Source organism: Carya illinoinensis, chromosome 6, assembly GCF_018687715.1.
Source record: "Carya illinoinensis cultivar Pawnee chromosome 6, C.illinoinensisPawnee_v1, whole genome shotgun sequence".
Classification (NCBI taxonomy): Eukaryota; Viridiplantae; Streptophyta; class Magnoliopsida; order Fagales; family Juglandaceae; genus Carya; species Carya illinoinensis.
Window position 1 is genome coordinate 24,917,369 of NC_056757.1, and position 14,810 is coordinate 24,932,178.

General features: G+C 36.5%; 2 protein-coding genes across 3 annotated transcripts; both read left to right on the plus strand.

Moving 5' to 3' along the window:
- The first annotated feature begins 206 nt into the window (after window positions 1-206).
- LOC122313393 (pre-mRNA-processing factor 17) lies at window positions 207-5,884 on the plus strand. Of its 2 annotated transcripts, XM_043128350.1 has the most exons (2): window positions 208-2,181; window positions 5,475-5,884. In XM_043128350.1, exons 1-2 carry the CDS (start codon window positions 413-415, stop codon window positions 5,479-5,481), a joined length of 1,776 nt encoding a protein of 591 aa, XP_042984284.1. In that variant the 5' UTR covers window positions 208-412; the 3' UTR covers window positions 5,482-5,884. The 2 variants fall into 2 exon arrangements, with proteins under 2 accessions (XP_042984285.1, XP_042984284.1); XM_043128351.1 differs by lacking the exon at window positions 5,475-5,884 and having other exon boundaries at window positions 207-2,185.
- Window positions 5,885-7,148: 1,264 nt separating this feature from the next.
- LOC122314345 (dual-specificity RNA methyltransferase RlmN) lies at window positions 7,149-11,652 on the plus strand. The gene is made up of 9 exons (XM_043129867.1): window positions 7,149-7,414; window positions 7,554-7,630; window positions 8,110-8,212; window positions 8,421-8,518; window positions 8,644-8,774; window positions 8,876-8,984; window positions 9,796-9,987; window positions 10,067-10,203; window positions 11,151-11,652. Exons 1-9 carry the CDS (start codon window positions 7,195-7,197, stop codon window positions 11,431-11,433), a joined length of 1,350 nt encoding a protein of 449 aa, XP_042985801.1. The 5' UTR covers window positions 7,149-7,194; the 3' UTR covers window positions 11,434-11,652.
- The last annotated feature ends 3,158 nt before the right edge of the window (window positions 11,653-14,810 follow it).

Here is a 14,810-nt window from a genome sequence, read left to right on the forward strand (position 1 = left end):
TTTCATATAAATTTTATATTTTATTTATTTATTTTAAAATAATTACGAGACAATTATATAATTTATTGTTAAAAATATGTTTTCTTATTTGTGAGTGTTGGTGGCATAGGTTGAGGAAAGCGAGAAATATAAATCAAATCAAATTTAGTCGCCAAAATTTTATTTTCTTATATGAAAGTCATTTTTATTTAATAAAATTCAAAGTTATTTTGAAAAGAAAAACTATTTTTGATGCCAAATATTCGTGATGCTCCCTTAACCGGACGCTACGGGCGAAATGCGTGAGTGACAAAAGATTTCAGTGGATCTAAAATCGGGGAAGCAGTGAATCGAATCGATCTCTCTGGTTCGGGAACGAAGAACACCACCGGCATCATTAGGGTTAATTCAGTGAGAGAGGGTTTTGTCCCCGATGGATCTTCTCCGCACCTACACTGACCAAAACGACGTCGAACTCGACGACCCAGAGGACCATAACCAAAACCCTAATCCCAACACGCCGTCACCGGACGCCTCCCCGCCTCGCCTTCTCCCCGGCAAGTCCGCCGCTCCCAAGGTTGACGACACCATGCTAGCCCTGACGGTGGCGCAGGCCCACCATGCCCTTTCCCGGCCCATCGACCCCGTCCAGCACGCGGTCGCCTTCAACCCCACCTACGACCAGCTCTGGGCCCCCATCTACGGCCCCGCCCACCCCTACGCCAAGGACGGCATCGCCCAGGGCATGCGCAACCACAAGCTCGGCTTCGTCGAGGACGCATCCATCGAACCCTTCGTCTTCGACGAGCAATACAACACTTTCCACAAGTACGGCTACGCTGCCGACCCCTCCGCCTCTGCCGGAAACAACTACGTCGGAGATCTAGACGCTTTGCGCGAAAACGACTCCATCTCAGTCTACAGCATACCGCAGCACGAGCAGAAAAAGAGGAAGATAGAGAAGAAGAAGGAAATGGAGGAGGATAAGGATCCCGAAGAAGTCGTCGACAAGGTGGAGCTTGATAATCCTGCGAGCGACACCTGGTTGATGAAGAACCGGAAGAGTCCTTGGGCAGGCAAGAAGGAAGGTCAACAAACCGAATTGACGGAGGAGCAGAAGAAGTACGCCGAGGAATACGCGAAGAAGAAAGGCGAAGAAAGAGAGAGAGGCGGCGAGAAGGGCGAGATTGTTCCAGATAAGAGCACGTTCCATGGTAAGGAGGAGAAGGATTATCAGGGTAGGTCTTGGATCGCGCCGCCCAAGGACGCCAAGGCCACGAACGACCATTGTTATATACCCAAGAGGTTGGTGCACACTTGGAGCGGCCACACGAAGGGCGTGTCCGCAATCCGGTTCTTCCCGAAACACGGGCATTTGATTTTGTCAGCGGGGATGGACACGAAGGTAAAGATTTGGGATGTGTTCAATTCTGGCAAATGTATGAGGACATACATGGGCCACTCCAAGGCGGTTCGGGACATTTGGTTTTGCAACGACGGCACCAAGTTTTTGACTGCCGGGTATGATAAGAATATCAAGTACTGGGATACAGAGACCGGGCAAGTGATATCAAGTTTCAGTACCGGAAAGATTCCGTACGTTGTCAGGCTTAATCCGGACGATGATAAACAGAACATCCTGCTGGCGGGGATGAGCGATAAGAAGATTGTTCAGTGGGATATGAACACGGCACAGATTACGCAAGAGTATGATCAGCATTTAGGAGCCGTGAATACCATTACTTTTGTTGATAATAACAGGAGGTTTGTTACTTCAAGCGATGACAAGTCGCTTCGTGTATGGGAATTCGGGATTCCTGTGGTCATAAAGTATATTAGTGAGCCGCATATGCACTCTATGCCATCAATTTCGCTCCACCCTAGTACGAATTATCTTGCCGCGCAGAGTTTGGATAATCAGATTCTTATATATGGCACGAGAGAGAGGTTTCAGCTCAATAAGAAGAAGAGGTTTGCCGGGCACATTGTTGCCGGGTATGCTTGCCAGGTCAATTTCTCACCTGATGGACGATTCGTTATGTCTGGAGATGGTGAGGGTAAATGCTGGTTTTGGGATTGGAAGACTTGCAGAGTCTTCAGAACTCTTAAATGCCATGAGGGAGTATGCATTGGGTGTGAGTGGCATCCATTAGAACAAAGCAAGGTTGCAACATGCGGCTGGGATGGATTGATTAAGTACTGGTAAGTGAGCCTTTCATTCTCTGGTATTATAATTAGTCAACAAAACACTTTCCAAGGTATTCATATATGCATCTTGTTTTGTTGTGCCTTATGTGTGTGTATGTGTGTATATAGATAAATGATATTTGCAATCATAGATTATGTAAGCACTGTGCACTCTTTTTTAAAAAAATTGAGTAAATATGGGACCTACATGAAAAAAAAAAAAAAAAAAAAAAAAACATTACTCTTTTCCTAAAAGAGTGCACGACGCTTGAACAACCCTTAACTATATCTAACATTACTTGTGTGTTCTAAAACTCATGCATTGTGTTGCACACATATCACTATTTCTCTTTATGAATTGATTTAGGAAACCAAAAATTGCTGTTTGTGGATCCACAGTCCATTGCACTAACATATCACTATTTCAATAGCCGCTGTTTGTCTTCCTTTCATGGGAAGCTCTATTCTCTCTACATGAAGAATCTCCCTATCATTCAAGCCCGCATTGGCACACCTAACATTCATGCATTTAAGGATTTCCACCTTGAAATGCTGATCGAGATGAAGGGGGCTGCCTGACCCAAGAATTAAATCAACGAATGCTTTAAAATTCTAATTACTAACCTTCTTGCAACAACTCATTATTGTTATGGTCATTTGGTGTAAAACCCTGGATTGAGTATAGAATTTGGTTAATGGTATCCCACTTTACTTGGGAGGGAGAAGTTCTTGGCCTTTATAATGATCGGAGCACCTTCTAAGAAATGTGGGATCTCATTCACTAGAAAGGACATGATTTTCATTCTCCCAGGCAATGCGAGATCCCATTCACAACCTCCTGTATTCACTCTGTGACATTGTATCTTGAGCCTAGGGTTCTCTACTATACTTAACCTAGGAGTTTAAAGCATTGGTAATGTGTTCTTCATTATTATGTTTGTTGTTGCAAACATGGTGTTCCTTTCTCCAGAGCTCCATTAGCTCATAGCAGCTAGGCTTTTCATTCATTCAGTGAGTTCACATCCTTCCAGAACTTATATGTAAACTGAAAAGGAGGTGAAAATACCCTTGTTTGTTATCTTAGATCTTCTGAGAAATCCATTCACTTACAGCAAAGGCTGATGATAAAATTTCATTATATTCTACTAAATGCATCATAACTGGCACGTAGGTTTTTAAGCACTAACTCAAAAGTAATTCTTTATTTATAAGAAGATATTTTATTAATTTTGAAATAGGCATAGTCCACTTGAGACACAAATAATTCTAAGGGCCTTCTTTTAAGCAATATGCTTGAGACACTTGAGAACTGGGGCATCTCAAATGCCATTGACTCTCTCTTAACTCTCTGAAATGCATGCATGTTGAATTGCTTGTATTCCAGCCTTCCTAGTCTAATAATAATTATGGCCAAACAATACCAATTAAAATGACATAAAAACCAAATTGTTTCCCACTGACCTGAACCCGTTCTCATTATCATTTTTAATCTCCCATATAGCAGTCTAGGAGTTTAAGTGTTTTAATCTCATCACCATTTATAATGTTTGGTGTGTGTGATTGAAGTTATATTTGTCAGCATGTGAAATGAGGTTACTAAAACAATGTTCATTATCTGTCGGTAATTTAAATTAGCAGAACATAAGGTAAATGGTACTTGTGGCATTACTGGGAGAGATGTTACCTTCAGACTATATAATGAATCCTGTTTTATATACCCTCAAAACCAATAGGGTTATAGAGCTTTTGCTTCCAACGCTTCCCTCACCTTCACGCTACCATCCACTTTGTCATTGCTGGTATGACATGGACAGAAAATCTCTCTGTGGATATTGTTAATGCAAGAAATCTATAAGATTACTTAATACATAATTGGTTGCATTGGCTCTTAGTCAAAAACTATATCCCAGTATCAGAGCTGGTTTTCTTTTTTTCTTTTTATAATTTTTTGCCATCCATGTAAGGATGACAGATTTTCTAATGTATGTTGTTCCAAATATTCTTCTTACTTTTCTTAAAAAAAAAAAAAATGTTGTTCCAAATATGTTGTCAATATTACTCATGGATAGTGCAAGCATGCACTTGTTACTCTACAAGGATACTATAACCATGCAACAGTACAATTCTATTCATGCTCTTTTAGCCATGATGTGTGAGGGTTTTCATGCCTTTTTAGTCATTTTTAAGTTAGTAATACTAGATGGCTGGGATTGGAGATGTTTAAGTTGTGAGATAAATTTTATAAGAACTATTAAGATAAATGTTATCAACGAAATGGCCAGATAAATAAGTATGATTTGGTCAGTTTCACTTGGATCATCATGTCTCTTCTTGCTGCCCAGTATGGACATGATCATGCAATAGGGCTGCCATTCATTTTCTCTTCTTCTGTTGCCTTTTAGCATCTTCCTTCTGAAGAATAATGATAGTTTACTAGTGATTCTTGTGACCTATGATCTGCCTCTCTCAATTTCATATCGAATGAATCATTTTCTCTCACCCTTTCGTGTCTCCTTATACTTCCCATGCAATGTCTACTATATTTTAAATCATCACATTAAATCTGGAGTTCCGAGAATTGTTGGTAAAAGTGCACTTAAGCTCAAAGTGCCAAGGCCAAAGTTCTTCCCTTAACAAAAGCGAAGCATATTTACAAAAGTGTGCTTTAAGGGCTCTCTTTTATGCTTTTTGTGTGAGCTGAAAGTACAAAATAGTGCGCTTTTGTAATTTGAAAAAAAAAAAAAAGGTCAAACTCATTTCTAGACCAAGAAAATGATGTAAATAAATATTTTTTAGTGTTTAGTTGATATGTTTTTTTTTATAAGTAGTGTTTAGTTGATATTGAAGATCATTTACGTAGCCACATTGTCTCATTTGATGTGTATGTTTTGAACGCGATATAATTTTCCATCGAGATGGATTGATATATGATTTCTTATGTTAGCATAACCCTACAATATTGAGCTTTTTGGTATATTTTGATTGAACCATATACTTTAATTTGATTATGGGTATCAAATATCATAGGTGTGCCTCACGTCTTTGTTTTTTTTGTCTTTGTTTTTTTTTTTCTTTTATGGTATTTAATGTGCTTTACGTCAATGAAGCGCGCACTTGTACTTTGTGTCTATGCTCTAAATGGCATTTGCACTTAAGTGCGCCTAGTGATTTAATCAACATCTGTTGCAAGTTGCAACTGTGCACCCACCCACCTTTCATCTTTCCCTCCCTGTATGTCACATGATAGCTCAGTTAATTCGTTCAGCATTGGGTGGTTAACAGCTCACTTGTTTAAATCTGGTTTGCAGGGACTAGTTGCTTTTCTGCACTATATGGCAAGTTGCTAATATCATCTGATCAAAACCTTCCTTGAACACACCAACCAGCTAGAGGACAATAGGCCAAACTGTGTCTTGGAAGTTAATATTGTGATATTGGTTCCTTCGATGGAATAAAAGTAAGCATGCTCGGTCAGAGTTCAGAAATTACAAGGGCAACACTGGGAAAAGGGTGGACAAAATTGAGCAACTTTTCTGAGTTATTTTATCTTCAATCGTGTTATCAGAAGAAGTCAGTATGCGAAAAATGCACTTCACTTCAGCTTGTATTACAATTTACTTCTTTTTACCTCTTGTAGAATTATTTTGATCATCTTTTAGCCTATTTTCACATCAAGACTCAAGCAGTTTGGAGATGGAATGTATTTGTATTCGTCTTCTGTTCTTGTTGGGAAGAGGAAAATGCTAGATGAACTGAGTGTTCAAACCGATAATTCAACCGATACCACATGTCCTTTTTTGAATGGCCTCTAAAAAATATTAAAAAAATAAAAACTGCACAGATAGACTCATCTCTTTCTACCCTTTTTTCTACGCCCCCCCACCCTCCCTCCGGCTCGGCTGAAACTGCGATGTCTGTAAATCTGTAAGGATTTCTATCTAATCCCTTGAACTTGGGTGAATCCGTGACCAATTGTTTCGTTCGTGGGTATGTGGAAATAAAGCAGACTTGCTTTACTTAGGAAAATAGATCAAATCCATGTCTAGCATTTTCCATTATTGTAGATTCTCTAAAAACAATAAAGGAAAATGCTATACTTTTTTCGTATAGACATGCTAGACAAGGATTTTTTAAATATACAACTCGCTTTACTTAGGAAAATAGAAATCCACGTCCATCTGAATTTTTTTTTCTTTCGTGACTACTTCTTTGTTCGCTGAGAAGAACTACAAGGAAAGTAAAGTTCCAATGGCATCAAATGAACTTACTATTTCCGTACAAGATGGAGAGAGGTTGAGTGAGGGACGGGTAATGGATGGAGGGAGGATGGGAATGGAGGTATTTAGATCTGAATTGGGTTTTTCTTGATGCCAACTCACTGATTCCGTACAAGATGGAGGGAGGGATGGGTGGGTATCAATGGAGAACTATTCCGACCTGAAATGGTGTTTGCTCTTTCTTTATTTCTAATTCTTTTCTCTTTTTTTTTTTATTATTTTAAATTGTCAAGTGTGCAATCGGTCGATTATCGGTATAAAATGTTGGCTCCATAGCATTATTGTAAATGAAGGGTGAATGGGTGATATTAAGCTTGACATTTCACAAAATTTTACTTAAATTGGCAAAGCTTGGAACCTTTTGAATGTGGAACTTATTCCATGTCAGAATATGTCATTCAAGATTGGATTCAAGATCAGGTGTTTTGAAGAGTGTGAGAAAAATAGACACGTAAATTAAATCTTACGTATTTATAACTGTCAAAAGTAAATTTTTCAAGAAGTACTAAATGCCTAATTAATGTTATGAAGTTACACTAAAATTCAGAAAATCCACCAAAATTATAAATCTATATATATATATATATATATATTTATGAATTTTTACACGAGATAGATTTTTATACAATTTAATTTTTTATTGTTTCAGAAGGACAAAAAAAACATACGAAAGAATCTAACATGGTGTTGATGGTGTTGATAAAGAAGTAATAACTTCGAGACGCAAAATATAAAACATGGTGAAACCGAGATGGGGTGTGTGTGGATGATGAGGCATCTGCTCCATTCGAACCCTTCGATGGCCTCTCTTTCCCCTCCTTTACACCAATCCCCCCTCTCCTTCTCTTCTCCCAAACCACCACTCTCTCTCATTTCCCTCGTCTTCTCCCTACCCCGTCGCTCGCTTTCGACTGCCGCTTCTTCTCCTCAGACTCCTCACGTTTCCGTCCACCATAATTCCTCTCAGTACGGTGAGCTACCTATACATCATCTGTATTCGTTTTACGAAGATGGAATAGTATTGAGTGGAGTTTCCATAAATCAATTTATGATTTTGGATTTGTGATTTCATGGTTTTTGTTTTTTATTTTTATTTTTAATTTTGGGTAGGATATGCTGGTGGAATTGGAGTTTCGGGAGATGGCTCCAAGGTGCTTCTTAAGGGGATGAAATACTCTGAGCTCGAAGTAATTCTTGAGCTTAATCTTTATCTGATTTGCTTTTCGTTTTTCTTTATTTGTTTCTTTGTACTCAGCTGCTTCCATTACGATGGTGCAGTTAACTCTATATATGTCATTTCTCATAATAAATGGGAAAAATTTTCAATTTAAACTTGGTTAGATGGTGTTTACGATATATTTTTTTCTTTGCTTTTAGGATCTTTTTTTGGCTACTTAGAGAAATAATAGTTCTTTCAATGAGCTAAATTATTGATACCTGAATGCTTATAAGAAATTACAAACCATTATGTGTAATGTGGGCAATTTTACCTATAAAAAAACTGTAATGTGAGCAATTTTTCAAAACAAGACATGCCTGGTTGTGTATTGTTTTTAGTTTCTGAAGTAGAATTGGATTGGCATTTTCATGGAAATATCTATACTTTGAGCTTCTTGGTTGAATCTCAAGACTTAATATTTCTAATAGTGAGAACTTGCTTTGTCAGAATTGGGTTCAGTTACAAGGATACAGACCTGGTCAGGCTCTAATGCTATGGAAGCGCCTTTATGGAAATAACATTTGGGCACATCACAGTGATGAGTTGGAAGGTTTTCTACTACCTTTTTTCGTAGCATATTAGAATATATCACTGCATTATTATGTAATCTCCGTAGTAACTTGGTTGGCTGTTGATTTAATATATTTGTCAATTTTAAGTTCATGCGATGGTTAGATATATATACTTCTACGTCAATATTCTCTTCCACTGATTGGCCTGTTTAAGTCTTATGAATTCTAGTCTGTGTTGTACGATAGGTTTGAACAAAGATTTCAAGAAAATGTTGTGTGAAAATGCTGAATTCAAGGCTTTATCTTTGAAAGAAATTCTCACAGCATCTGATGGAACTAGGAAGGTAGATATGATCTTTTCCTTTTCTAGCTACACATCTAATTTATGTTATTTATTTGTCTTTAAAAATACTACTTTCATTTCTTCAGAATCTTCTCATTGATTGTGAAAAATGGCAGGAGGTTGCAGATATTATTTACATTGGAAGATGACCTGGTAATAGAGACAGTTGTCATACCTTGTGATAGGGGCAGGACTACTGTTTGTGTCTCCAGTCAAGTGGGTTGCGCCATGAATTGTCAATTTTGCTACACTGGCAGGCAAGCTTATATTTTTCTCCTGGAGCCATGCAACTTATATATTCCAATTTCTAGTGTCGTAGACAAGCTGCATGTATTTTGAATATCAACATATTTTTCAGGATGGGTTTAAAGAGACATTTAACTGCTGCTGAGATTGTAGAGCAAGCTGTATTTGCCCGGCGTCTACTCACGAGTGAAGTTGGTTCCATTACCAATGTTGTATTTATGGTTAGTCAACCTTTCCAGACACAATTTAATAACACTGGACCTTTTTGGCCAACATAAACATAATCCAAGCATCAATTAGCATACAAAGGCTTTCATCGATTCAAGCTTGCAATTCTTTTTTCCCGCAATGGTGCAGCAGTGCATTGTGTTCTAGAGTAAATGTTGTAATTGTGAAGCATATGTGGTTTGAAATTTTTATTGAGGCATTTTATATGTTCTATTGATGCTGTTTTGGTTCTATATCTTCTCATGATAGAAAGAGAAAACATATCACTTTTTTATGAGGAAATGACATGCATTTTATAAGTCATTTTTTAGTTTAAGGGGCTACATCCATTGTATTAATGACTATGATAAAGGCATGCAAAAGCTTTGAACTAGTTCTTTCAAGGTAATTTCATTTGCTTTAGCTTCTCTTCATCTTTTAGCTATATAATCCTTTATACAAGCTTGACTAGACTTTCAAGACTGGAAGTTGTTTGTTCTTGTGACTGTATTTTTTTTTTTCCTTCTTCTTTTGCTCTCTCGATTTACTCACACTCACAGGGACTCGATTAAGCCTCTGATCTCACTGCGACTCCTTTTTCTTTTTGTGTTTTTTTGGGGGGGGGGGGGGGGGGGGGGGAGAAGAACTAGATGTCACAAAGGCCATTAACAACTGTATTTTATCATTTGTATATGATACATGTGAAATTCGTAACTTATTCATGGATCATATTAGAGAAGAGAAAGAAGTAATGGAAAAATATGCACCTTCTTTTTGTAAGTAATGTAAATATTCTTATAATAGGGTATGTACTTGTATTTGTAGGGAATGGGAGAACCACTTCACAACATTGACAATGTGATAAAAGCTACAGAAATTATGGTGCATGATCAAGGCCTTTATTTCAGTCCTCGCAAGGTCACTGTCTCAACTAGTGGGCTTGTTCCTCAGCTGAGGCGTTTTCTTCGTGAATCCAATTGTGCTTTAGCTGTTAGCTTGAATGCAACAACTGACGAGGTACTACTACAATTTATCTGGTATGCAGAACACACACGTCCAAAGAAGGTTTGCCTCGCTTACACCATAAACATTACAGGTCAGAAACTGGATAATGCCAATTAACCGCAAATATAAATTAGGCTTGCTTCTTCAGACTCTTCGGGAGGAACTTCGGTTGAAGCATAACTACAAAGTTCTCTTTGAATATGTAATGCTTTCAGGAGTGAATGACAGGTTGGATAAACCTTTCCACAATTTTTTTTTTTTTTTGATAAGTAAAAGATAAATATTATTGATCAGAAGAAAACAGTCATGGCCCGTGTTTCCACATTTTTTGACCTGGGTATATCAATTGCTATTTCCAGCTATCATGCAAGGCTGCTACATAGTTTTATGTGGTTCATCCAACAATATTTGTGACTTATCACACTGGCTTTGACTTGAATGATATTATTTTTTTTGTTAGTAAATAAGAAATTTTATTGATATTAGGTGAAGCCAAGTGCACTGGACATATACAAGAGCCACACTTAAAATGATTTTATGCACTATTATAACCAATCTAAAAGATTTCCATGGGAAAGAGAGGGGTTGAGGGAGGGGTGTGTTCTTACAATAGCAATGTGTTATGCTGGTCAAAGTGAAGACATCATGCAATTGCTATGCATGACCTTGTTCTTATTTCAGTCTAGTTGGTATCCCTTTGCTAACGAGCCTTTTTCAACATGTTTTTTCCTTGGACAATAGCTGTAGATTTCAAAGGGCTTGATATTCATGGCTTCCTTGTATCTATTTCTTCTCTGCTCGAACTAGGTGTTTAGTCTTGTATATGTTCTGTGTACTTGGTATTCGCCTATTCTTTTATTCATACTAATAAAATTCTTACTTATCAAAATAAAAAAGTACCCCCTTGCTAACAAACTATTGATGGACTGGATATGTAGGTCATTTAGTCACTTTTCTTCGTTCCTTGTGCTTGGCCTGAATTTTTCAGAATTTGTCTAGAGTTATTATTGCAGTGCTATTCATTTTTTGTTTCTAATGCCACGCATTTTTTGCATACATTTTTTTGCTCCAATTAAAGAGATCCCAACAATATCTATGTTAAAATTCCAGTCATTGTATTACCAAAAAAAAAAAAAAAATCCAGTCATTGACTTGTTCTGTGTTTCTGTTTGCAGCATTGAGGATGCCAAGAGGCTTATTGATCTTGTTCAGGACATTCCGTGCAAGATCAATCTTATATCATTCAATCCTCATTCTGGATCCCAGTTTCGACCAACCAGTGAGGCAAAGATGATTGAGTTTCGAAATGTTTTGGCTGAAGCTGGGTGCATTGTTTTTTTGCGACTTAGTAGAGGTGATGATCAGATGGCCGCCTGTGGTCAGCTTGGCAAGCCTGGTGCAATCAAGGCTCCTTTGCTTCGTGTACCAGACCAATTTCAAATGGCAGTGAATACGTGAATGCGATTGCATGTGTTGATGAGTTGTGCCAAACGGGTCTTCCCTGCTTATCTTTTGCCAAAAAAAAAAAAAAAAAAAATGATGGTGAAGGATCTACATGTGCATTTGGTAACCAAAAAATGGTATGTTCTGATACCTTGGACATGTTTGTGTAGCAGAATAATATGGAGCAGAGCTGAGTGTTTGACCTCTATGAAATATGATTTTTTCCTTTTAGCAGTTACAGCATTTTTCCCTTTCCCGTCTTGTTATTGGATGGCCTTGTAGCCATAATTTATGGCTAGATTTGCACCCGGCGGAGAAAACACATTGATGCCCTAAAAGGGTTGTCATGAGTCATGACCATAACTTTCCGGAACAAAGTTCAGAAAGCATTCAATTGAATGAAGAGGATAGTGATGCTAACTTTAGATGCTGCCTCTTTTATTGCTCAGAGTTGTACTGGTTTTGTTTTTGTTATTCCTTGGTAGTAATACACTAATGCTAGAACGAGTGCTAGCCTGAAATCTTTTCTTTTTTGCACAACCATTTGAAAAGTTGGAAAATACTACATTTATATTCTAATTTGATCTTACTATGCTGATGTGGCATTGTTTATTATCCTTAGAATTTCTTTCTTAAAAAAAAGAGGGAGTGGTTCAAGGTTATGATATGTGGGAGCAAAATTGCTTCGGATAATGGTGATTTGTGGAGTAGTGTGATTTTTGAGCGAAGTGTTTAGAGCATCTGAGCAGAAGTTCACGTACATTCTCTTTACTTTTTACCAAGTAAAATGAAGTTTTTATTGATACGAATAAAATAGGCAAAGTCCATGTGCAGAAAGTATATAAAAAGAACACCTAAAGATGTGTGAAATCAAAATGTTTTTTGTTATCTTTAGAATTTTCTTTCTTTTTTGGATAACCATTAATTATTTTTTACAACCATCTTTTAAGGGTGCAACTCGTATCTCCTGGATGGGCCCCCTCGGTCCTGCCTCCCACTCTTGCATGGGCAGGGGGCAAGTTGGCCCCCTAGGCTTTCTCCATGGGCGAGTGCCCCCTTCTGAATGCTGGGGGGATTGGCCTCTAGGTCTGTTCGACCCCCAATAGGCCCATCAGGCTCAAAACACGTATTTGTGCTATTTTTGGACCTAGAATCCATTTTTTGAGCTAAATTTGGCCTAAAACCTTATTTTACTAATATATTAAATTAAAATCATAAATCATAAAATTAAAATTACATGTATAAACAATAAAACATAAAGCTATTAAGTTCTAAGTTCTAACTAATCATTTTAAATTAGTACAAGTAGTATATGCAATTACACATTAATCTAAAACTATTACAAATTAGTGTAAAAATATTACAAATTGTCAAATAACTTGAATGAAAAACCATGTTTAAATAATTAAAATACATTTTAAAAAAAAGGAAACAAATGTAACATTATGAACATGTAGACTTGTAGCAAGATGAGATGGATACTCCAAGTGGCAAACAACATTATAAACCTGAAAATTAATAACATTAATAACATTAAGAAAGAAAGAAAGAAAGAACAGAATACAAATTAATAACATTATTAATATGAGAATATGTACAAACTACAAAATATTAACTAACAAAGTTAACAAACTAATGGTGGTGTATTAAAGTGAAATCGTGACCAATGTATATTGAGATGGAGTCTCCTTTCCCAAAGTTATCCATACACCAATTTAATTTGAAATTAAGTTTGTCAAATAAATATAATACAATCTATTATAAGCAAAAGTAAAATAATGAATTAAGAGCGATTACCACTTCCAAACCAATCAATATCATCCTTCTCGAAGCTCTTCACAAAGTTTACTACCTCAGAAACCTAAATATGCTTTCCTTTAATCTAATTCTTTGTGCAAATCAAAATCTCCATAGTTTTAAGAGACAATGAACTCCAACATAGATCTAATATGTGTCTAGGGCTATGCAAAACCTTTGCCAGCTCCAATCAGTTGACATCCGCATTAGCCCCGACTTCGACAAAGTTGGAGTTTAGAGTTGGAGACCATATGGGCTCCAAACTTAGACTCCGAACTCCAACTTAAAAAAAAAAAAAAAAAAAAAGAAAGATCTAAAACGATGTCGTTTTATATTTGATTGTTGCCTTGTTTGTTTTCGTTAATGAGATAAAATGAGATAAATTGAGATTAAAGTTAAAAATTGAATAAAATATTATTAGAATATATTTTTTTAATATTATTTTATTTTAGAACTTGAAAATTTGAATTGTTTATTTTATTTTGTATGAAAATTTGAAAAAGTTGTAATGATTAGATAAGATGATAAGTGTTATGAAAACAAATAGGGCTGTTAACTAACTAGCTAAAACTACGTCATTCCATTTTAAGTGGAACGAAGTTGTTTTGTGCACATCGGGGTCTAAAACTCAGGACCTCCTTCTCCCCCACACTTTCACAAATGTTTTCTCTCATTTCTGTTTCTCTCTGCCCGTCAGTCTTTTCACACTTTCTTGTTGTTGCCATGATGCCATCGTGAGCCCAGTCCTACAGTAGACTACTTCTTGTCAACTGTCGCGACACTGTAAGTATATTTTGGCCTCCTAATTTTGATTTTTTGTTGTTGTTTGATTCCTATGATTTCGATTTTTAGGGTTCCAAAATTTTGGCCACTCTTCGATTATTGTTGCCACTGACTTTACTGTAAATTTAATTTAATTATTGAGTTCATTTTGTTATGTGAGGGTTGTCTAATTTTTTTTGCCCTATTAATTGCATTTTTAGGGGTTTGAAAATTTTTAGAATTTTTCTCCGAATTGGGGGTTTTGAATTGGGGGATTTCGTTATTATTGAGTTCATTTTGTTGTTTGAGAGCTGCCTAGTTTTGTACTAATATTGTGGAATTTCAATTTTCAGCCTTTGAGTTGGGGGATTTTGATTTTCAGACTATAGTTTTTCTAAACATCGGGGGATTTTAATTGGGAATTCCCCCATATCACACAATCTGTTAGGAATAATGATGCTCAAAGCTCATATTATAACTAAATCTTATTTATCAAAAGTTTTACACAAACTATACCGCTAAACAATGGGTTAATTTAATTAAATAAGTTTTGTTTTTCCACAATGAATATGCGCAAGTAGTATATTTTTTTAAATTTGGGTATTTTTAGTATTTTTTTTTTCTTTTTAAACAACACATATAGTTTAAAAAAAGCAAAATATATGTTTAGTGTGGTAGTTGCGCGTATTCTAATAAAGAGTGATCTAGTTAAATTCTGTGAAATGGTCTCAATGTGTTTCCAACATAATATATTCTGGATACATATTGCTTTGAATTATCTGACAATCATTAGGACTTCTTAATGATGTTTGTCCTACAAAGATTAACATTCT